The 24,127-nt window shown below is 39.8% G+C and overlaps 3 protein-coding genes across 3 annotated transcripts in view; 2 read left to right on the top strand and 1 right to left on the bottom strand.

The window, feature by feature from the left end:
- The first annotated feature begins 3,021 nt into the window (after positions 1-3,021).
- On the top strand, positions 3,022-6,198 carry LOC116840532. Its single transcript, XM_032807354.1, has 3 exons — positions 3,022-3,529; positions 4,134-4,306; positions 5,147-6,198. The coding sequence occupies exons 1-3, from the start codon at positions 3,267-3,269 to the stop codon at positions 5,467-5,469; spliced, it is 759 nt and encodes a 252-aa protein (XP_032663245.1). The 5' UTR covers positions 3,022-3,266; the 3' UTR covers positions 5,470-6,198.
- Positions 6,199-7,876: 1,678 nt separating this feature from the next.
- Positions 7,877-24,127, top strand: part of LOC116840617 — a 29,315-nt gene continuing 13,064 nt past the window's right edge. The window contains exons 1-6 of the mRNA XM_032807524.1: positions 7,877-8,375; positions 9,044-9,470; positions 10,924-10,984; positions 14,941-15,385; positions 16,080-16,139; positions 16,772-17,015. Of these exons, the coding sequence (XP_032663415.1) occupies positions 7,892-8,375; positions 9,044-9,470; positions 10,924-10,984; positions 14,941-15,385; positions 16,080-16,139; positions 16,772-17,015 (1,721 nt within the window). The 5' untranslated portion in view covers positions 7,877-7,891. The remainder of the gene's footprint in view (positions 8,376-9,043; positions 9,471-10,923; positions 10,985-14,940; positions 15,386-16,079; positions 16,140-16,771; positions 17,016-24,127) is intronic.
- Positions 17,780-20,932, bottom strand: LOC116840533. The gene is made up of 3 exons (XM_032807355.1): positions 20,635-20,932; positions 19,213-19,389; positions 17,780-18,452 (listed from the first exon to the last, which is right to left on the bottom strand). Exons 1-3 carry the CDS (start codon positions 20,900-20,902, stop codon positions 18,307-18,309), a joined length of 591 nt encoding a protein of 196 aa, XP_032663246.1. The 5' UTR covers positions 20,903-20,932; the 3' UTR covers positions 17,780-18,306.

Below are 24,127 nucleotides of genomic sequence, written 5' to 3' on the forward strand. Positions count from 1 at the left end.
AATATTCGCCGGCGTGTTCGATGGCCGGCACTGTCATAATTAGCGCGCATGTCAGGAGGTACCGTTGGGTATAGTCAAATTCTTCGATAAGGCACGTGGGAACGCGCGCGAGCGGGACCACGGAGAGATGCAGAGATTCGTTTGACCATTTTCGGGCTTGAAGCGCGGAGAAAGTCTGGCCCGCGCGCATCCGAGCTCCTCTCGTCGAATCGCGCGCGCGCGAATGGATCGGCGGCAATGAAATACTTTGTGTCATGTGTGTCTCCTCCCTTTTTCCATCTTTCGTTCTTTTCCTTTTTTTCTCTAGGCAAGAAGTCTTCGGGGTCACACTGTGCGGCGTGGAGCGGGAACAGGGTGAGGCGAGGCGAGGCGAGGCGAGGCGAGGCGAGACAAGGCGCGGCTCGTCCTCCTGGAGGAAGCCTGGCTCGGGCCCAACTCGCACACCATCGGCAAAGCGCGCTCACGCACATTCCATGTGAAAAACCGTTAAACGTTCCGCGCGACAGCCACTGGAATACATTAATTTCAAAGACTATCGACGACTAGTCGACCGGTAGTGGTATCGATCGGCGCCGCCGTCACCGTGTCGTCCGCGTGGCGACCTTAACCTACGTCGTCGGGTTGCGCGATTAGAGCGTGATGAGTGGGACAGGCGACTAGCATGAGAGAAAAAAAATTTTTTTAAAATGAGAAAAGAAAGAAAGGAATTTAAGAAAGAGAGGAAAAAGGAAAATTGTCGAGGCGAATCAACCGGAATGCGGAACGTTGCGAAATACCTTGATTCGCATTTTCTTAAAGTGCGTCAGTAAAAATGTCTTTAGTTAAATTAGCAGAAGAAGTATTTCACTGAGATTACTTAGAGATTTTTTTAGTGGAAAATCTCCCATTTTACTATTCTGTTCCATGTCTTACTGATTTTGATCGGTGGAAGCAAGACTTTACTGCAAAATCCGTGGCGCAAGAATTCGTCACACGCTGCGCCAAATTTAACTTTCTGCCTTCGTGGCGATGGAATTAACGGCTGTACGTGTTCGCAAAATGTATCGATAACAGGAACAGCTGCTAGTAACCGATTCTCGCAGCGAGATTTTACTGATTGCAATGCTGTACTTACAACTGACGGCTCGGACAAGTGCAGCGTTTCAACGAAAAATACACCAATTGCACTTTAAAGAGTGACTACAATTGTCAGTTAGTTCTTAGAGAGACGCGTTACATTAGGCGTGGTACACATTTATATGTATGTATTATATATATACACACGTGCGGAACGAAAATTATACTAAAAAATGCGACCCCGATAACGAAGAGCGAAGAGGCGCGCTCATGAGGAGCGGTACACTTCTCGCATGAGGGGGGAAGGGGAGAGGAGGAAAACGTTAGGAATGTCGCAATTCCGGATAATAAGGAATAAGCGCGAGAAGTTGGTGGCGCCGAACGGGAGGCGTCCTCGTGCACACGGCGCCGGCTCGTATAACATTATAAGCACGTTGGAAAGTTGACGTGGAGGCGTATGAAGCTACGTCGTCTACGTGGCGTAGAGCGTGTAGTACCCAAGGCGTAATATACCTTCTTGTCGAAAGCGAAATCGCGCACGGCGACTTGTCCCCCGAGTGTATGCCTCTCGGCCAAATACAGCCGTCCGCTTCTCTATCGCCGCACCGCTCGTTGTTCCACCCGCGTATTCGGTCTCGTTACTCGGGAGGGGTAGAGGGAAGGTAGAAAGGTGCAGGTTAATTAAAGATACCGCGCGACGACGCGACCTCGTCGATGCGCGTTACGGTACATAATCAGGCGGAGAGGAGATACGGTTTAACGACAAAATGAACACTACGGCCGCACTCTCTCGCTCGGGGACTAATTACGACAGGCCAGTCGACTCAGCAAGTCATTCCGAGAGTCGTTTCGGTGACAGAGAGAGCAAGAAAGAAAGAGAGAAGAGGATACGCCGCATATAATTCATGCAACCGCAAATAATTCATCTTTAATGCATGGGGCACTGCGCATGTGTCTCTTTGAAAGTCTTCTCGCAAGTAGGCGATTCCTGTCGCAGCTGCTATGTACGGTGCCCTGTAAAACGTCATTTAGACACGATGAAGTTGGCTCGACAAAGTGTCAAAATGGAAAGTCATTATCGACACTTACGCAATATAATAATATAATTAATGATACAATGAGAAACATTAAGCAACAAGAAATAATAACAAGAAGAATTAGTGATGTAATTATTGGGCGAACCCGTCAATAACGATTTCGACAGTTCGGTGAGAGCTCGTAACGTGAATGTGTCCGAACCGACCTACTGCAGATCGCACCAGCCACTGGTCCAGGCTACGCAAAGCGAGCTCATAATTACTCTCCCGAGTAATTTCTCGAGCAAATTTCGCCGCAGATGCCGCGCGACGCCGTCATTATGCCGACAGAGATTAGCGATAGTCGTGGGGCCAGCAGCGACGAGAGCGAATTCGCATCGGAACGAATTCCCGAAGGACGCGTCCCAGTGATCCAACTCGGCCGGTGGATCGGTGCTCTCGGTGCTTTTGACCCGTGCCGAAACGTCTCCCTCGATTCGATCGCGGCGGGGCCGATCTCCACGGAGAGGAGAAGAGAGGCAGAGACGCGGTGTGCGTAGGCACACATCATCTTTCTCTCGTTTTCTCTCTCTCCTCTCTTCCTCGCCCTCTCCCCTTGGCGCGTTTTCTCGCGAATGTGCGCGCGTGTGCGTGAGAGCTCGCGCTACGCACACGCACAGGGCGGGTTTGTCGGGGGCCAACACACCCGTTGTGTACACAAACGACCTAAGTAAGTAGGCACACACGCGGAGAGGAGAGTCGATGGAGAAGGACCAGCGCGCGGTGTGGAGGCGCGTCAACGAGAGACGCACACGACACGAACGGATCGACCGCCTGGAGGAGAACCAATAGCTCGTATGGGTTGGCAACCCGGCGGGGGCCACCCGGTGGGGGCCATCAAAATTTCAAAAACGTACGCGGGCCCCTTTCGCGACGAGGATAAAAGGCAGCAATCGTGATTCTTTCGGGCAGTGTCGATACGATCGCCGTACTCGTTCGAGCATCAACGCGCACCACGAGAGCCAGGACGTTGAGGGAGTTGATTATCGCAAGGCGGCGCGGAGAAGCGAGAGGAAGGGCAAGAGAACCAGCAATAGTGAGGATCAGTTACGTAGGAGTTGGAGTAAATCGGCTCGGCTTAGTGTGCCATCTTCATCGTACCCGACAAATTCACGTCAAGAAATTCACGCCAAGATGTTCAGACTCGCGATAGTCGGCACAGCGCTCTTCGTGGTATCCACCCTGGCCGCACCGGCGGCACAGGACTCGGCCGCGGCAGCGCCAACCTCGATCCTCGAGGAAGCCCTCGACGTGTACGCTTCCTGCTCCGGGGAATCGAGCGTCGCGGTGTGTCTCAAACTGAAGGCCCTGCGCTACGTCGACCGTGCCGCCCGATCGGCCGACATCGACATCATCGACGGATTCAAGATCGTGCAGACCGAGGAGGCCAAGAACAGGTAAGGGCCGGCGAGGATCGCTCTGCTCGGGATGACTGTGATCGCCGCGCTCGTTTCACCGTGGCTCGGGACCACTCGGGAACGATATCGTAGTCGGCGCCGAGTGAAATTGGGACGTGAGAAACGCGCCAGGTGACCCGTGTGGTGAACGCGTGAACGAGAGCCGAGCCTCGAGCATTTTTCGCTACGTCCGAGTGCACGAGATCGCCCGCGTGGCACGCACATGCGTAAACCAAGCGTTCGCTGCACGTTATTTGATCTGTTAAAGAAGAACTGACAATCTCGCCATTATTTCGATCATTCTAAAAAAGAACTCGAAAGCCATTGGATTTGACAATTCGATCACTTGGATAATTATCTCGCCAATTATCAAATTCTCGAATTCGATCGTTCTCGCGAACTGAGAAACTAGCAAGTCACTCTAACATCGCGTTCTTGTTACTTCTAATCGTGAGGGGATGTAAGCTCGAGTACCACTTCACTCTGCTGAGCACTCAGTCGAACGTCCGCTTGTTATAACAGTAGTATAGAAAGTTGTTGGCGTGCCTGTCTCGACAGATATATGCAAGTGGACCATAATAAGAATGGAATCGTTTCTTTTCAGCCGCGCTGACAATGCGAGGTCTCTCAATGACATCGAAAGTACCTTGCCAGCCGAGACCGAAGCCAAAGAAGCCGCGATCGACCAGGCCCTCGTTGACAGAGCCGCCAAATTCTTGTCCACGCACACCGTCGAGCTGAGCCTGCCCGAGGAGGTCTCTCGCTCCTTCGACGAAGGTAAAATTCAATTTTACCAATCTTCTAAATTAAAATAAAAAACTTTCTGACCTCACCCACAAACTTTTAATAGCAGAATTTTTATCCTTTGAATTATATCTCAATTAAAAAATGTAGACAATTAAATATAAGGGGAACATAATTGAAATTATATCTGATCGCTCGAAAGAGAGAAAAGAGAGACTCAGATTAATAGTCTTAACTTGAAACTTGTCTCAAGTGAGATACTTAGATTTGAATTTAGAGTTAGATGTGAGTTTTTCCATTGAATCGCGATTACAAATCTAATGTCACATATATGATTCAAATAAAAAACTCAAATCTAATTCTAAATTTAGATCTGACGAATAAGAACAAGTTTCAGGTTACGAGATTAGATTGTATTAATAGTCGTCACGTTTGAAACTTATTTCAAGTGATACTTAAATTTGATTTTAGATTTGAATTTTCCGGTTGAATAACAATTACAGATGTAACACGTATCGTGATATTTATAATCGAAGAACTCAGATTTAACTTGAAATTCAGACTTAAGTATCGCACTTACTTCACCATACTTCACTAAGTATCATACGTAAAATAAGTTTCAAGTAATAACTAATGATGTCAGCCTGAAGACCGTATTAATAATTGTGACTTATGAAACAAGTGAGATACTTAGATTTTTATTTAAAGTTAGACACAAATTCTCCAATCGAATTGTACAATATATATAATCGCAATTCAACAAGGAAACTTTCATCCGACTCTGGACTCAAATCTAAGTATCTCACTTGAAAGCTTTAAGTAACGACTATTAATACGGGCCCAAGACACTTATATTCCGAAATAACGTTTCAGCTCGTGGCAAAAAGAAGAGAATCGTGAAATCCCTGTTGCCTATTCTCCTTCTTCTGAAACTCAAGGCCGCCGCCCTCATCCCGATCGCCCTCGGCGCTCTGGCGCTGATCGCCTTCAAGGCCCTCGTCATCGGCAAGATCGCCCTCATCATCAGCTTGATCATCGGTCTGCAGAAACTGCTGGCTCAGAAGCACCACGGCTACGACATCGTCGCTCACCCCGTCCACTCCTACGGACACGACGAGCATGTCCACCATGACCATCACGGCTGGGCAAGGTCCGGCGCGGATCTCGCGTACAACGCGTATAAGCCCTCTGAATAGCTCAATGTCTCGTACAATCTCCCTCCCCCCTAACTCTCTACCTTCATTCGCCAAAGTGATCGTCTCTAACCCCGGCGGTCACCCGAGGGTGGCGTGACCCAGCTTCTCAGGGAACCGCGGACGACAAACGCTCAGCTCTCTCTCTTTCTCTCTCTTTGTCTCTCTTGAAGACAACTCGAAGGAGACTTGCGTTCTGCGACGCAAGAACGACGAACCAGATTGAAAACGCAATCGCACGCTGATGAACGTGCGACTATCCTTCAAGGACGAGCACTTCGTTACCGGATTTGAACCGTAGCACGCGACACACGACGACACGACGATGGTAGCCGACGACGGGGATTCCGCATCGACGTGCATGAAGGCTCGATGCGCGCCCCGGCAATCCTTGACAACGACGATAACGATGATGACGACAACGACGACGATGACAACGACGACGATAACGACGAAGAAAGATTGTTATTCGTGAGATCAACGAGAATCTCGAAACTCTCCCAAAACGGTGACCTGTCACAGCGGTAGAGGTCGCGCCCCCTCGATCACTCGCGCAGTATCCTTTCAGAGTCCTTCGCGTCTAATCCGCACGCGAATCGACTCGTAGTCAATGCTCGCGCGAGACCACCAGATTTAATCCAATGATTATTTATATATCGATCACCCCTGTCGGGATCACATCATGTAACTTATCGTATTATTTATAAATAAATTGTAATTTTATATAATATACATCAGCTCTTTTAACTCTGCTGTCCTTGAATACCTTATCCTTCATAGAAAAAATAAGTCTCTTATAAAGTGTGAATCGTAAAAATTAAACTCTTTAGAATACACAATCAGTGTATTCTTCATTGAAATATCTTGCGCTTATAACTGATGGCTCAGTTGTAAGTATAGCACTGTAGTCACAATCAAATCTCGCTGAGAGAATCAGTTAATAATGACGATTGTTCAATATATTTTTTATGCAATTTTTTATACAGTTTGAAAGACAGTGCCAAAACTTAGAGAAAAGCGTGGCAATGGTCAACTACACGAGTTCAATGTGCAGAATTACAATGTAACAGTTTAATAAACCATCTTTATAGTTATTGTAGTAGACTAAAGCTTTAATTGCAGTGTGTGTATAACTATAAAGAATATAATTACAAAGAAGTTCACTGAACTATATACGCATTAATTCTTCACGCAAAACTCGTACAGTTGTCGGCTATAAATAATTGCCACCATCGTGTCTTTTTCTCTGCGTGCGCAAGAAAGCCTTTATTTACACCTTTATTTATTTATTCCATCGTCATGAACGCAGAAAGCTGGATCTGGTGCAACGAATTTATGTACCACAGATTTTGCGGTGAAATCTTGCTGCCACTGTGGCCCCCATCAGTGAGATACAAGATGGAGGAGTAAAGTGGGAGAGTTTCTACTGAGGATCATTGAATACTCGCTGACTTATCAAGTGACAAATTATCCGATTTATCTGATTCTCGTTTTATATCTCTATACTGGGAATTATCTTCAATTATCAGTAAAATGCTCCTCTTGCTGATTCAATCCGAGACATTTTTACTGACTTTCACTCGAGCGAGAATATTATCCTGAATGGATAAAGAGAATTGTAGGACAAAGAGCAGAGTAGAAATTCAACGATCGACAGATGTAACGTGGCTCCGATGAAAAGACAAATTTCTTTTTTTTTAAGGACACCTCGAGAGGTCCGAATTCAGGACTGTTGTCCGCAAACGGCATCCTCATATTTCGACTGTCCCGGATTTACTTACGCGAATTCGGCAATTATGTCTGCGCTACTTGCGTCCCTCAATTCTTTTCCTCCGACTATCATGCCTGTCTCATCAATCTGACGTAGTAACGATCTTCTCGACGCTCCATTCTTCCGCCGGCGGAAATTACTCTCCTCGGGTGCATCCGGTGTATCGACTACAAGCGCCCGCTGTATACAAACGCCAAATACAAATGAGAAGTGTACTTTCGCTACTTGTAAAATCCACAGAGTGAAACCGATTGTTCTGTCGTGTGTGAACGCTCCCTTGTCGCCTATATAGCTGGGTGATCGTGGGTGCAGAATGAGCAGTATTTTACGGGAACCGCGGCCACACGAGCGCTCCGCGTTCTCTCCGTCGACGAGAAGCGCAGTTCGTCCTGAAACAAAACAAAAAGAAAAGAAAGGAAAATAAAGTTGTAATGTTTCGGTAATTCGAGGGTGTAAGGAGTGCGCCAAGGGCTTGTCGAATCTTACGTCATTTTTTGACGATGTGACAACAATCTGTCGGTGTCTGTCAGCCCTCGACGGAAAAGTTCAACCGTGCAGAAGCTTGTTCGGTTCTCCCCAGTTCTGTAGATCCTTCCTCCGATGTTCGGTCGCGTTTGAGTACGTCTGGCTTGCGACAAGATCGACGGCGCGACGATGAAGAGCGAACTACTCAAGCTCTGCCTGCTCGTGCTCGTGTCTACGGGGATCACGGTGGTCATGGAGCCGAGGGAGCACGTCCCGCTGGAAAACCCCGGACACTCGCAAGATTTCAACGATGCCTTCGGCATGTGCCTGTCAAAGAAGGAGCACGGCATGTTCGAGTGCGTGAACCGCGCCATCCTGAGTGCTCTGCAGTCCTTGAACGACAAGGACAGCTTGGAGTTCGGCAAGGTGAGGCTGGACCGAGCGGAGGGCTACGGCAGGGACCTCTTGGACCTGGACTACGACCCGAAGGACTTTGGGAACGTCGTGAAGGCCGCGGCCAGACTGATGGAGCGGCGGAACGTCAAGTGGAACTTGGATCATCTGTACCCCGGCTTGCAGATGCGCGTCGGTCCGATGTTGAACGGCGAGGGAGTGCTGGAATTCGTCCTTAACGAAAGGACTGCTTCGTACAACGACAGGCAAGCTGGCCCGGGTAGGTTGTTAAAAAAATACAAAGGGCTTGCGAAAGTTCGTCGGATTGTCAACCTGATTTTCTCAGTGACAATAATAAAACCTTACGCGCTATATTCGATTGAAACGTGCCATCATTATCCGCTATTTTCATCTTTCAGGTCATTAATTCCGCTTCTGTAAAATGACCCATCTTTCGAGCCAATGAAACCATCAGTGGTCTGACGAACTGCCGTGAGCCCTTAGTATTACAAAGACGGAGGTATCCAGCTTTTTCGACGAGGCTAAATTACTCTCCATCGTGAGATCTCCGTGCGCGGAGGAGACTCATGATTTGGAATGTTACGGTTGCGGTTGCGTGCTCGGTTGGTTTACCGCTTATAAAGTGGACAAAATAATGCGATGTCGTAATAGCAAGGCCGCCGTTACGGATTCTTTGCGGGGTAATCCGAGGAACGAATAGAATTGACTCAAAGCGACTGCCGCGAAAGACTGCGGCTCGTTACACGCGGAATTACCCGCGCCGCTCTGTCTTAGCGCAGAAGTGAACCTCGTCGCGGCTCCTTGTACTCACTAAGAGTCGTGGCACGTCGGCCAGCTGCTTCCAAGAACGTCCTTCAGTTGGCAGCACGGTCAAGGCCGCCGAGGCCTTGCCGTCGTGGATTCACGGTCGGCTTGTGTCGTTTTCAGGTAAGCAGCTCGCGCGGCACGTACTGCTGCCGTTTCTCTTAGGTTTCAAGTTCAATTTGGCTTCCCTGATCCCGCTCATGTTCGGCTTCCTGATGATCGTCACGAAGAAGGCGCTGCTATTGACGAAGGTGGCGTTGTTCGTGAGCGGCCTCCTAGGATGGAACACGCTCTTCTCCGCAGCCTCGGCTCCGCACCCGCCGAACGGGTTCAACGGCTTCCACACTTACGCGCACGAAATACCGATAGACACGCACTACTATCACGACCATTACTTCCCGCATCGGCCTTACAGAACACTACCGCCGTCGGAATTCAGTCCTTACGATCAGCACGTCATCCGGGAGGTCGTGAACGTTTACGACGGCAGCGGCGATCTGGAGCAGGGCAAGCAGAACACGAAGAACTTTGCTTGGACCAAGAATATTTAGTCGGAAATTAAGGGCCAATGGGAGCCTTATGTTATCTGAGAAAAAAATACTTGACAAATTATTTCACGGAAATGAACTTTATCTCACAAAAAGTTTACTTCACAGAAATAAACTTTATATCGCACAAATAAACTTTATTTCACAGAAATAAACTTTATGTCTCACAAGTAATAACAATAATTTTCAAGTATTTTTTTTCAGTCAAAATGTCGTCAAAATCGCGCAAATTGTTGATTACTTAACGTCAAGCGATTCAACTAATTAATGAACAGACATTTCGGTTTCAATTTCGAATCTTTATTAATAATCGAATAAATCGAATAATCATAGTAAAATTTGCGCGATATTAACCTCTTATTAAGCCCTTTATTGGCCCTTGATTTCCAAGCAGATGCACATTGATAGGAAAAATATCTGAAAAATAAAAAATACTTATCCGCGTTGGGTATTAATAACATATATTCACTTAAATCTAAATTCTTCCGTTCAATAGAATAATCGATTGTTTTTATGAAAAAATAACGATTTTAGGAAAATACATACTTTCCTCGTTTGAAAGAAATTTGTTCTCAATGTAGAAATGTATTATATTTCTACATTGAGGATACATTTCTTTCGTACAGGAATATATATATTAGTACAGATAAATATGTTATTAGAACCCGTCAAATAAATATCTTTTCCGAACTTTTTTCTCTCATTGCAGATTCTGAAAGTCTCACCTTCTTTTATTTAAAAAATTGCATCAAAGCACGTAGTTGTAATAAAGTTTAGATGAACGTGGCAATCACCAGCGAAGTAGTCGTCAAACCTAAATATCCGTCTTAGATTTAGGTCTAGTTCTAATTGTAGTGTTCTCTTCAATTATCTTAGAATGTAGGAGATGCCCTCAATTGATTATCGCGTTGCTAGAATAAAGTAGAGCCTTTAAGAATTCCTAACTTCTAAAATTACGGCTTGATTCAATGACGGTGCATCAATACTTTAAACATCTTTTCCGTTTGCAATATTCGTCGTTGTGTAAGTATTTAGAAAAACTATTGATACAAATGTAAATAAAAAGCTGAATATTTTAAAACCACCGTTCGTTTTCCTTAACAAGGTCATAAAAATGTAAAAGGAAATACAAAGAGATCTCATAAGAGAATAATAATCTTTTTTTAATCGATCCTTTCCTTGAGTGAAAAGAATTATAAATTCTCTTAAGTGACTTTCCATCGAGAGAGGGGAAAGCAAGGTAGAATATTTAGTGTAATATTCTCGTCTTGTTGCGTGTATTAAACGTACAATTAAACCGATAAAGACTGATTTAGTCGGGAGAAGCGCCTCATTCTTCTTCTTCTTCTCGTCTTAGATTTGTGCAATGAGCACGACGTATAATTATCTCACCAGCCGAGCGTATATTTTATCAGTTTATGAGGAAAACGATCGCTCCTTCTCGTCATTGTGCAGTAATGACCCTCATTATGAGTTCACTGTCGGTTTCAAGGTATATTTGTCCACCGGCGGCAAGGTTCGTCACTGAGATCCTTCGTGTTTTCACTCGGCGGCGCCATTAGTCTCATTATTGCGTCGTTCTTTCTTTCGGTCGTCTAACTGTACCAGTTCTCTCTTTCTCTGTCGCTCTCACATCGCACCATCCGCAGGAATGGCGATGGCTACATCCGGGAAACGCGTTTGCTTGTAAAGGAAAAATACTACCGTATCTTTACGGTCACGCGAATGCACCGCGTGCTCATAACTTCTTCTGTCAGATATAACAATCAAGGCGGGGGCACATCGACGTGTACGCGCACCGTAACAGTCGGTGGAAAAAATTTTTCGCCGAACCCGCGCCGCTTTTCTTCTTCTGTCGTTCACGAGATTAAAGGGTCGTCTACAATGCGGTAGCGGTTACGCCCTGAGGTCGTAGCACCGGTCTATAAATCGATCGTGTGTCTATTTCCTGCGCGCGGACTCGTGAAAAATGAAAAGTTTCGTTGAGCTCGTCAATGGAGCTTTTCATTTTTCACGAAATTACGTGAAAGAAATTTATAACTTTACGACGGAAACCATGGCCGTATTGTAGACGATACTTAAAATGTTCCTTCCTACAATTTTCTACATCGCCGCTCGATTTAGTAATTAGATACGCATTACACATCGAGGATAGTTACGATCTCCAATTAATCTAAATTTTCAGTTAAGCGGAAATATCAGTTATAGTAATAACGACAATAATAATAATAATAACTTTATCGTGCCAACGATGCACAGGTAATAACTAAATTTTGCCAGAGAAATAAGAAAGACAACAATAGGAGAAATTATATAGAAAAAATTATATATTATATATAGAGAATATATATAGAGAATATATATAGAAAAATAATTATATATAGAGAAAAAAATGTCTGTCTGTCTGTCTGTTGAACAGTCGCAAGTTCTGGTTAATCCGAAATCTTGTTTGATCAATTACACGGAAAGAAAAAACTCCATTAATGAGATTGAATTTTCTGTTACATGGGAACTAGATGAAAAACTCGGTTGTGGGAACAGAAGAATTCCTGCAGACCACTGCTCAGTCAATTGCTTTCAGTTACCTCAACTAGGTTTTAATGCAGCTCAACGTTCAAACGAATATCTTCGCTCACAGAGATATTATTTTTTGATAGCGAGTTTTTCTTCCGTTTTCCACTCTGTTGGCCGAGCTGAAATTGTTTTTTCCGTGCAGGATCTCGTTAGCTTAAGCAGAATTCTGGTAATTTCAATCAGAATTTTAATTCGCTTATATTCCACCAGACACTTGGTTAATCCAAACAAATCCTTTCTTCCGCACGGAAGCGTTGTTATTTGAGGAACAACAACGATGTCATTGTTGACAATGCCACATTGGATAATGAGACCGTGAAAAAAAGTATCTCACGCTCAAACGTATGACGCTTTCTTCGCGATAATTGCTCCTACCGTATCATTAAGGTAACGAAGAGTGAAGTGCACAATGAATCCATCTCGTTGAGTAATTCGCGAGATTATCCTCTCGTTGATGTGGACAGAATTCGTCGGATTTCAGACGGAAACGCGGAGGAGCAAGAGCGAATTCGACTCGCTGTGCGACCAGTAGCCTACATTCGGCAAAGGAAATCGCGAAAGAGAGAGAGAGAGAGAGAGAAAGAGAGAGAGAGAGAGAGAGAGAGAGAGAGAAACAGAGAGAGAAAATCGAATACATTGAATACACAGTGGACAGCGTTAATCAAGTCCATTACTCCGTAATTGCCCAAGTTGCTTTCTGAATGTAGCTCGTCACGGAGCGTAATCTGTGCCGGATTAACAGTATCTCAGAGTGCGCCATGTTAATAAGTTCCCCGCGAGACCTTGATTGGTCGCTGCATCGCGCTACATTGACGGTAAGAGCTATAATGCTGTGAAAATATTCATACATTAATACGTAATAATCGCGATTCATTCGCCATTCGTTGATTATTATCTGATAACAAAGGTCGGTATCGCTTTCGTAGCGATCGACCGGACGCGCTTTCCGTTTCGCGTCCTCACGGACATTCCAACATAATTATATACTCCCAGCGACAAAATGTGGCGTTAGTAATTAGCGAATTCAACACGTCTGAGATCCAGCGACATGCGTGTGGATAGCGTTGATGTGCGATGCTGTGACGAAATTCAACCTGGTTGCCGTCCAATGACTTATTGATCACAATTGCACTTGTATTTCTCGAAACTTAATCCGGATTTCGACGTCCTCGCGATAATTAGAATGAATTCCTTGTTTGTGATTTAATATATTATTTAATCTCTTCGGGGTGAGCTTATTAGAATAACATATCTAATGTTATCAATGCGTTTTTAATATGTCATTTGACATTACCTTGCTATTTAGGAGCATTTTTATCTGTGCTATTACACAGAGAGAACGATTTATTGAATCAAATAAATGTTTCTTTGGAACAGTCCAAACAAATTATTTAGTAGACACAACAAAAATATTTCTTTGCAACTAAGCCGCAAATAAATATTTTTGTTGTTTCAAACAACATTTTGTTCAATCAATCAAAAAATTCGTTTGGACTATTCCAGAGAAGCGTTTATTTGATTCAACCAAATCGTTTTCTCTGTGTACAGAAACATATAATGTTGCTTTTTTTAGCAAAGGAAAAGATAATTACAAAATAACGGAAATCTCATTTCTCTTTTCGCATATATGTATTTCGCATACTTTAAGTATTTAAAATAATGTATGCAAAATTTCATTATGATTCAGCAATAAAAGCTTAAAAAAGTCAGAAATAATATAAAATAAAACAAATAAACTATAAAAAGAGGTGATGTTGAAGTAAAAATATGTTGTTAATTAATTCAAGTATTGCGTATCTATATACTATAGGATTTTATAAAAATATTAATTCTCTAATTTTAATAGTCTCTCTCTTTAGTGATTTTTTACAGGGACTCCCTACATCTCTAACGTTTTTAACGTTAATATTACGTCATTAATGTGTTATTTGACATCATCAAGTTAGCTGGGACTCAAATTTCAAAGTGAAATAATTTTCAAAGTGAAATTTTGATCCAAGCTCGTGTTAAATTATTTGTGTAACTTAAATGCAATATAGATTAATCTGCAATTCTTTCAAAATTTTTGCTTTGTTTCTGAGATATATTTGAGTGATATATTTTTAACTGTATATCTTGAGAGCTTGTTGTGTTATATGTATAAAAATTGAACATATCTAAACGTTCTACACATGTTTTACTGTGTCCTTGAGATAATTAATATTGATTGTTCGATCATTTACATCGGATGAACGTCGAATACCGACGTATATTGAAGGTACATTGAGAACTATTCCGGATTGGCGGTCACTGAGGTCTCTATTATTTTACCTTCACCATCGAACTCAATTGCCTCTGATCGACAAGACAAATATTTTCACGTCTTCTGCTCATATTGTTTTATCATGCAACACGTAAAGCTAGTCGTGCGTGCAAATTGACGGACTGCAGCTCAGTTTCTTTCGGCTTTCTCGTATCCTGCAATCATACAACTGAGTGGAGCGTCATCTGTTCTACCTTCATTCCAATGTGATTCTGATACGTCGCTATTAACGACGGAGTTGGCACGGGGCCGTTTAAGGCTCGTTTGGCAAGCGGGTCAGAGGGATACTTACTTACGGGGCTGTACGACATTGTTTTGGTTGAGGGGTCTCTCCTCCCGTTGTTGTAGCGTTAAACAGCGCGTGGATCTCAAGTACGAACCGCGTATCCTAAGAATTTTAATGGTCGCCTGGTAGGAGAGGCTAAACAGCCGCGTGCGCTTATATAAGTCACAATGCAACCAGATTCTCACAATTAGTCGGCGGCGTTTACCGACCAGTTGACCAGCTGACCAGAGCGGAGAGAACAGTAGTAGCCGGTGGAAACGTGGAAGCGCAATAGCAGCCCGTGGCCATTGCGCTGGAGAACAGCTGAGAGGGCACAGACGAGGAAGAGAATCCGACGAGAGAGCTCGGGCGCGGACGCGTGCGAACGACACCGTCGACTATGATGGGCAAGCGACGCTCGACGATCTGGATCTTGCGTGTCCTTCAGCTTGCGTTGTTCTGCAACTTGGTGTCTGGCAAAAGTGAGTACACGAAGCTGTTCGAGAGGTGCACGAACGAGAAGAACACCTTCGACTGCTTCAAACGGCGCGCCCTGGATATCCTCGACTCGGCGATCAGCGACGACTCCGTGTACAAGATCAACAATTACATCTCGATCACCAAGGACTCGGCAGCGTCCACTGCGAGAAGCCAAGATCCGGCCACGTCCGAGAATGCCACGGAACTGAGCCTCGATCAGAAGCTGGATAACAAGTTCTACGAGTATCTGTCGTCCAGGAGCCTGAAGCTCACGATACCCGGCAATGCTTTCGAAGGTAGTGCTTTAATCTGAGAGCGTTATTAAGTTACTGACATATTGAGCGCGTGTTTGTATATTTATATATACATTATATATTATCTATATATATATATATATATATATATATATATATATATATATATATATATATATATATATATATATATATATATATAGAAGGAGACAAAGAGAATTGTAATATTTCATTCGAAATTTTAAAACACATAATTAGCGAATATACTAATAATGTTTTTAATATGTTATTAATAAAATTTTAATTTAGTAAATTAGTAATGAATTTAGTTTATTAGTAAAAGTTTAACGTGATATTCATTACTAAAATATTAACATTTTATTTATTAAAATAGTACCTCTTGTAAAAAGATATGATACCAAGCAAAATTTATTGGAATTATAGTAATTTACCGCGTTTTGTCCTCCTAAAGGCGCGAATCAACATTTCCAATTTTCGAAATTTAAGACATTCACATCGATTCAGCTCGAGTCTTCGTCTCGCTACATGTTAATAAGTATCTTTGATTAAATTATCGCGGTGAGACGCAGTTGAAAATTCTTTTACGACTAATATTACTCCTTGCGTTAAAGGAGTGCAATTTGTTGCAATGAATAGTGGAGAGATACTATTTGAATATTACGAGTATTAAATTTAACGCTCATATTTGTAACTGACATATTTGTAATACTTGCAGGAAGAAGGAAAAAAAACAGAGGTTTTGGATATCTGTTAATGGCGGGCGCCGTGTTAGCAGGTGAGTATCCCCTCGAAAATTTAGAGATATCACAGTAAAAAGATACTAAAGTAAAGTGGAAGGACTAAACGCAAAAAGATGACTAACGACTTGTTTCTATCAGAACGACCAAAATGATAAGTTCTTGAAAAAATACGTAATATAAAGGAAAAGATATTAATTTTTTTCTGATATTATTTAACTTCAATTGAAAGTGTAAAACGCACGTTATAAGTTTGAATAATTCTTATAAGAAAGTACAAACCAGATATTTTGACTGTCTCGGCAATTCTAACGTTAATAATGAAGAAATAGAAAGTCAAATCGTTACACTAAAAAAAAGTAATTGATTTATTTGTGAGATATAAATTTGATTTTACAGAAAAATAAACTTTATATCCCGCAAACAAATTTCAAATACTTTTTTCTCAGTATATTTTAGCAGAAACCCCTTCTCGAACAAAATTGTGCATCAATCTTATATCTCTAATCGATGTCGATCTAGTTGATAAATAAAGGACCGTTTTCTTCACTTTTACGTTTCCCTAATATTGAAAACGATTGCAAAGAAGCACAATCAATCCTTTTAGTGGTGCTCGTGCGATCGTCAATATCCTGATCGGCATCTTATGACGCGAATCGTATCTGTGTAGGAATGATGGCGCAACTGGCTTACGGGAAAATAGCTTTCCTCGCCGGAACGGCGTTACTGACGGCGAAGATGGCACTGGTGTTGAGCGCGATAGTCGGCTTGAAAAAGCTCGTATCGAGCGGAGGTGGTGGTCATGAAGTGATCTACGCGACAGCGTCGGAGCATCACGGCGGTGGTGGCGGATACGGCGGCGGTGGTGGTTACGGTGGCTGGCAACGAGCAATGGAAGTAGTTCCGCCCACCTGAATCGACATTCACCGCAAATATCGAAGCTTCGTATAACATAACACCGCGCCTTTCCTGATGCATCCAATAGCGTTCTGAAAAGCATTAATTTATTCTCCAACACGGACTGAAATAAGACCTCATGTGTATCATCCTTCTCTTTTTATACTCGACGAACGTATTGTCACATAAATAATAAACAGTGTGTAATACTGAAGAGATTTTTCTGTAAGGGATATTTCATACTTTGAGTCGACAAGCAAACGTTTCGTTCTGGATTTCCCATCAATTTAGGAATTTCATCTCTCGTTAATATCGACTGAATTAGAATACGAATGTAAATTCGAGACGGCTGACATGTTTATATCTCACAATATCGTGTGCGTCTTGTATTTTATTTATATTGCGTTCTGTTTAATTTATTATACTATTGTTATATATATATATATATATGTGTGTGTGTGTGTGTGTGTGTGTGTGTGTGTGTGTGTGTGTGTGTGTGTGTTAAATACACACACACACACACATACACACATATATATATATATATATATAATTTTTATCTAACATAATTATTCCGTAAGAATAATATATAATATTCGGCGTTAACATTAAAGTGATACCGAATACCAAATAACGTGTGTATATTTAATGTTAATATATATATATATATATATTTATTTATTTATTTATTAATGTTATGAAAAAAATTTAATATGTACATTATGTAAAGAATTCCAAGCGTATCGAGAAGGGGAATAAAGTTAAATTATTTATTTAAATATAATTTGGACGATTATATGGTGCCTTTATTACGATACATCTGTACTTAAAGGCTTACAGATTATTGCATTATATTCGCATTATATTTTTATCGTGTAATTTTGTATAATCGTATAATTATTACATAACATAATTATTACATAATATAACATTATGAGATATGCGGAGCAAAGCCTCTACTACAAGATATTCGTCTAAATCGAATCTACCCAGATGACACAAATTTCTACAAAATATCTTAAAGATGTCCAAAAAAAAAACATCCTATTTTATTTAGATGTTTCTTTAGATGTTATGTATCTTTCAGATGTCTTTAAGATGTCTTTTGGATGTCTTTAAGATGTCTTGTGCTGTCTAGTTATGTTGTCGTGCGAATATATATTGAATCTCGGTAATCTTTGCCATTTTTAGTGTTATTTTCTTCTTTCTTCTTCGGTGCAGCACACATGGAGTTTCCGTAAGTATGAGTAGTCGCTAATTCATGCTATTCACGTTGCTTGTGAATTATTAATTATTTAAGATCTATCTTTATCGTTGAACCCGACGTCGTTTTCGATGTTCGTATCCGTCTTCGCCGTAATCACTACGGTGATCGTAATCGACACTTGAACTATGCGTTTGTACGAAACTGTGTTGTGGATGTTTCACTATCTCGTAAGATGTTTTCTCATGATCTGAAACAAAGAGCTCGCTAAGTGAAACGTTCCACCGAAATCAGGAGCTTCCTCTTTTGTCATATAATGGAGGTCGTGACAAGTTCGCACCGTTCCTAGGAACTAATTGATCATAGTTATGCAAGAATAATCCAACCCACATAAAGTGTGTTTCGAGAAAAATAAAGATGAAAATTTAATTTAAAAAATACAGATAACTCTGAGATTTTTCGCAATCGTTCAAAGAGTCAAGCATGATTAATTGTCTTTAAACGTATTCATTGCAATCTTAACTCTTAGAAAATGGGTAAAAAAGATGCAACTAGTAAAAATGGCGCAATTAGTAGAAAATAAACACTGTTTTTTTAATTAATTTTAAGTGCCTATAAAAATCTTGGGTTGTATATAGAAAGACGTATGGACTATTGATGACAAAAAAATAAAAAAATAAAATTTTGTGAGTTGGATTTCATTTTTAATTTTTAAATAACTTCGAATCTTTACGAAGAAAAATGTTCACGTAAAAATTTAGAATCTGATTTAGAATAAATGTGAAAGCAATTATTGCTTTAGATAGACAAATTTTATATAGTGAAGTTAAAAAAAGAAAATTATAATTCGCAAGTTCTTGTAAATTTATACGTGATTTTGGATCATGGAAGTTCAAAGATGTGAAAGAAGATGTGAAAAATTTTCAATGATGAAAATCAGGTTACAATTTTCTAACTTACCTACTTTACCTAACTTACCTACCACGTATTACGTACCTACTAGTACGTACCATTCTTTTTCAAAATTGCAACGATTGCGATAGCTAAGGCTATTTTAGCAACTAACACCGCCTTTCCCGCAAGAGCTGCAACTCCGTGTAATAGTCCGTAAATTATTGCTGCTTTCATAGCTCCAAGCATATACAATAATATTCTTTGACCTCCGCGTCTCTTTTTACGGCCAGTAACTGAAAAGCCAAAAAGAGTGACTATTAGTCGTGCTACTTTATTTAAGTTTAGCTTTATTTTAGTTTAAACCTTCTTCTTCCAACGCAATTAATTAAAACTACGTTTATAAGAACTCATCGAAATAGAACTTGTTCAAACTAGATAGAAAGTATTAGAAAGATAGAAAGTATTACGGAGAAAAAAGATTGATGGAATTAACAATGATAATGAACAAAGTCTAAATACTTTTTGATAAAAAGAAACAGAATTTGAATGATGAGTTTGTATAATCATAATTTTGATTAATTAAATTGGGAGGAGATTTATTCATTGTGACGTTAATTTAATCGAACCTTTTTCCCTGTGCAAGATATCAAGATAGAGCTTATCAAGAAATTAAAAAGAAACACAAAGTACACTTTTAGAACAAATGACATTTTGCAAACCAAAAACTAATCAATTACTTTAAAACTAATAACACTCAAATTTTTTCATCTTAGCAATGTTTTCCTTTTTCTTCTCAAATAATATCCTCAATTAAATCGTCAACTAAATGACGTATAATAGACGAAACGCTTAAGAATAATTAGCAGTTACGAATAATTAGCAGTTATTAGTTGAGACTCATCTCAAATGAGATATTGAGATTTAAATTCAGATTTAGGACCATATTAATAGTTGTTATTTGTCTCATATGAGACACTCAGATTTTTATTTAGAGTTAAATCTAAATTTTTTAGTTGAGTTATATAATATGTGTGGCATTATATCTGCAATCACGATTCAAAATAAAGATACGAAAACTGAAAAACTTTTATCTAATTCTGAATTGAAATGAAATCTAAGTAGCTCACTTGAAAGGAATTTTAAACGATTTATATACAGGATATGGGTCTTAGATGAGAATTTTTCAGTTGAAACTTTTAGCAATTTAGCCAAAAATTATTCATTTCTCATAAATATTACATATATTATAATTCAATTGAAAAAGTTGGATCTAATTCTGTATAAAAATCTAATTACCTCACATGAGACAAATTTTAAGATACCTACAGTATTAATAAATAATTACGGGCCTTAATAAATCGACATGAAATCTCTCAGGAAGTCCCATGGCACGTATTTTCGCGTAACGCGTAACCGCATAACCAATCACATCTTTCTATTCTTTTAGAAGTTTCAACAGAAATACTAAACGTCGCAATTTATTGGTTACGCGTTTACGCGGTACGCGGAAAATAAATGCCATGGGATTTCAGCCTCACCTTCGGCTGGCTCGTCGTAATTCTCGTAGTCATCCATAGATCTTGGCTCGACTTCCCTGACTGTCCGCGTTCGATCTTCGTGATTCTCCGTCGACACGCTCGTCGTCTCATTGATACCGGCACACTTGGACGTGCCACCCTCATCGTTCGCGCACTCGATCGTTCCCAGCAACGAAGCTCTCGGCAGGTGCTTTCTGTTGACGGGCTCGCAAGAACAAATGGCGACAAAGCCGCCCAATATGAGAGGCACGATGAGCTGCCGAAGCATGTTCGACAAGGACTGACGCTATACAGGGTTCGTCATATTTATAGGTGTACCAGCAATTAGTAGTAATAGCGGAGCAAAGTGGTGTTACGACATACAGAGCGTGAATGCGTCTATGATAAAATGCATCATGCGCGTAAAATTATTCGAACCGGTGCGCCGCGATACTTCCGTATGGTCTTGGCACGCACACTCTGGGTGCCCTCATGTTGGCTGATACATAGTGGCGTGATAATGTTAAATGGAGTACATGAGGCGGGCAGTGAGATTTCATCGGCGCACATTATCGTGTGAAATAATATAATCGATATGTGTATGTATATGTGTGTGAGTAGACACAAAGCGCGAGATCGGCTCGCACGAAAACTCGTCTCATAATTAGACAGACAAAAAAAGGGAGAGAAACAGAGAGAGAGAAAGAGAGAGAGAGAGAGAGAGTGCGTGTGTGTGTGTGTGTTGCGTGTGGTGAGAGAGTGGTGAAAAAAATTACCACGTAGAGAAAAATCTTAAGTGGAAGAGGAAATATGAAATTTATCGAAATCGAATGCTGAGCATCAACGGATATGTTGGCCAAAGTAGCTGTTTTTTTTATCATGCAGCGGTACCGCGTATAGAATTTTACAGGATCTGTAATTAGCGGAAGGAAAGGTAATTTATTTATGTATATTAAATAGGCCGGTAATAGAAAATGTTGTTGGTGGAGAAAGTAGAGTATATAAAATTAGTTTACGTGTTAAGGATACACTATATCAGAAAACTTCAATAGCAAAATATTGACATATTGATGCAAAATTTACATTGTACTCGTTGCATAAAATTATGATGTTTTTATATCACGAATTATGTTATTATGACAGTTAGTTATTCCATAAAGTAATGTTTGAAATATTTTCTAAGATATCAGAACTACAAATATATAATTCAGTACAGTTTGACAAATATATAATTTATACGTAAGAATTGTTTGATTCTTTGTAGCAGTTTCATTACATCGTCTATACAGGTACCAGGACTCAATCCACTTTGCATCCTGAAATAATAAAATATCATTTACTAGTTTTATTATATGGTGTATTTTCTAATTTTACTTACTTGTAATTCCTTTCATATTGTTTAATATATTTAATTTATATATTATAGTAATGTTCCAAGCCGCAATATACCCAATTTTGGGACTATTAACTTCCATCATGTACGCATACAAGTGTTTTCTCAAAAGTGGACTTCTGCTCTTTGCAGAAACAGTCAAAAGAAGATCCTACAGAATTTTTTCCCTGTGTAAAACAGAATTAACATTTATATATTGTTATATTGTCATCAATCAAACAAATTATTTGACATATCTGAGGTAGGAAGTAAGCATTATGTAATGTTTTTATGATTAGAAGTTATTTTCTGTCTGTATTTAATAAAGATGTTATACTTTTTAAATACAACTGCAGCAGTAGCAGAATTATATTTCTTGGATAATAATAACAGATATAATTGAACCTTTTTTTATTAGTTTTCTGGATATATGTAAAATATATGTATACATGAAACAAGCGGCATCAAACTATCAAGAAAGGACCATTAAAACTTGATGAAAACAGTACTAGCTTAACAGCTCCTTGTACTAACTCATTACTTCTCGAATAACATTAATATTAACGAATAATTTTTCAAGATCAGTAATGTAGTAACAGTATGTTTGTTCAATATAATAAGCAACCCTTATGTAATGCTTTTACGGTTAGAAGATACATTTGTCTGTAAGTATTTAGTAAAGATGTTAATCATTTTGAATGTAACTGTAACACTAATAGAATTATATTTCTTAATAATAAAAAGAGATGTAATTGAAACTTTTTAGATTAGTTTGTCAATACATGTAGAATAAATGTCTACATGAAACAAGCGGCATCAAAATGTCAAGAAAGGATTATTAAAACTTGGTAAAAACAGTACTAACTCGGTAGTTCTTGCACTAACTCATTACTTCTTGAATAACAATAATGATAATGAGTAATTTTTCAAGATTAGTAATGGGGATAATAAGTTTGTTGAATGTAATAAGGAACCTATACGTAATGCTTTTACGGTTAGAAGATACATTTGACTGTAAATATTTAGTAAAGATGTTAATCTTTTTAAATGCAACTGTAACAATAGTAGAATCACATTTCTTAGGCAATAAAACAAATATAATTGAAACCTTTTAGATTAGTTTGCAAATACATATAGAACATGTTTACATAAGACAAGTGATGTCAAACTGTCAAGAAAGGACCATGAAAACTTGAAGAAAACAATACCAACACAACAGTTCTTGTACTAACTTATTACTTCTTGAATAATAACAATGGTAATGAGTAATTTTTCAAGATTAGTAATGGGAATAGTAAGTTTGTTGAATGTAATAAGCAATCTATACGTAATGCTTTTACGGTTAGAAGATACATTTATCTGTAAGTATTTAGTAAAGATGTTAATCATTTTGAATGTAACTGTAACACTAATAGAATTATATTTCTTGGTAATAAAAAGAGATGTAATTGAAACTTTTTAGATTAGTTTGTCAATACATGTAGAATAAATGTCTATATGAAACAAGCGGCATCAAAATGTCAAGAAAGGACCATTAAAACTTGATAAAAACAGTACTAACTCGGTAGTTCTTGCACTAACTCATTACTTCTTGAATAACAATAATGATAATGAGTAATTTTTCAAGATTAGTAATGGAAATGGTAAGTTTGTTGAATGTAATAAGCAATCAATACGTAATGTTTTTACGGTTAGAAGATACATTTGTCTGTAAGTATTTAGTAAAGATGTTAATCTTTTTGAATGTAACTGTAACAGTAATAGAATTATATTTTCTGGTAATAAAACTTGTAATTAAAACTCTTAAATTAGTTTGCAAATACATGTAGAATAAATGTCTATATGAAACAAGCGGCATTAAAATATCAAAAAAGGACCATCAAAACTTGGTAAAAACAATACTAACTCGGTAGTTCTTGCACTAATTCATTACTTCTTGATAACAATAATGGTAATGAATAATTTTTTAAGATTAGTAGTAGGAATAGTAAGTTTGTTGAATGTAATAAGGAAACTATACGTAATGCTTTTACAATTAGATGTTATTTTTTGTCTGCAAGTAATTGGTAAAGACGTCAATCTTTTTACATGCAACTGCAACAATATCAGAATTACATTTCTTCAATAAAAACAGATATAATT

The sequence above is a fragment of the Odontomachus brunneus genome, unplaced genomic scaffold (genome assembly GCF_010583005.1).
Source record: "Odontomachus brunneus isolate Ranch 3 - 2012 unplaced genomic scaffold, Obru_v1 Obru_scaffold_010, whole genome shotgun sequence".
In the NCBI taxonomy this organism is placed as follows: domain Eukaryota; kingdom Metazoa; phylum Arthropoda; class Insecta; order Hymenoptera; family Formicidae; genus Odontomachus; species Odontomachus brunneus.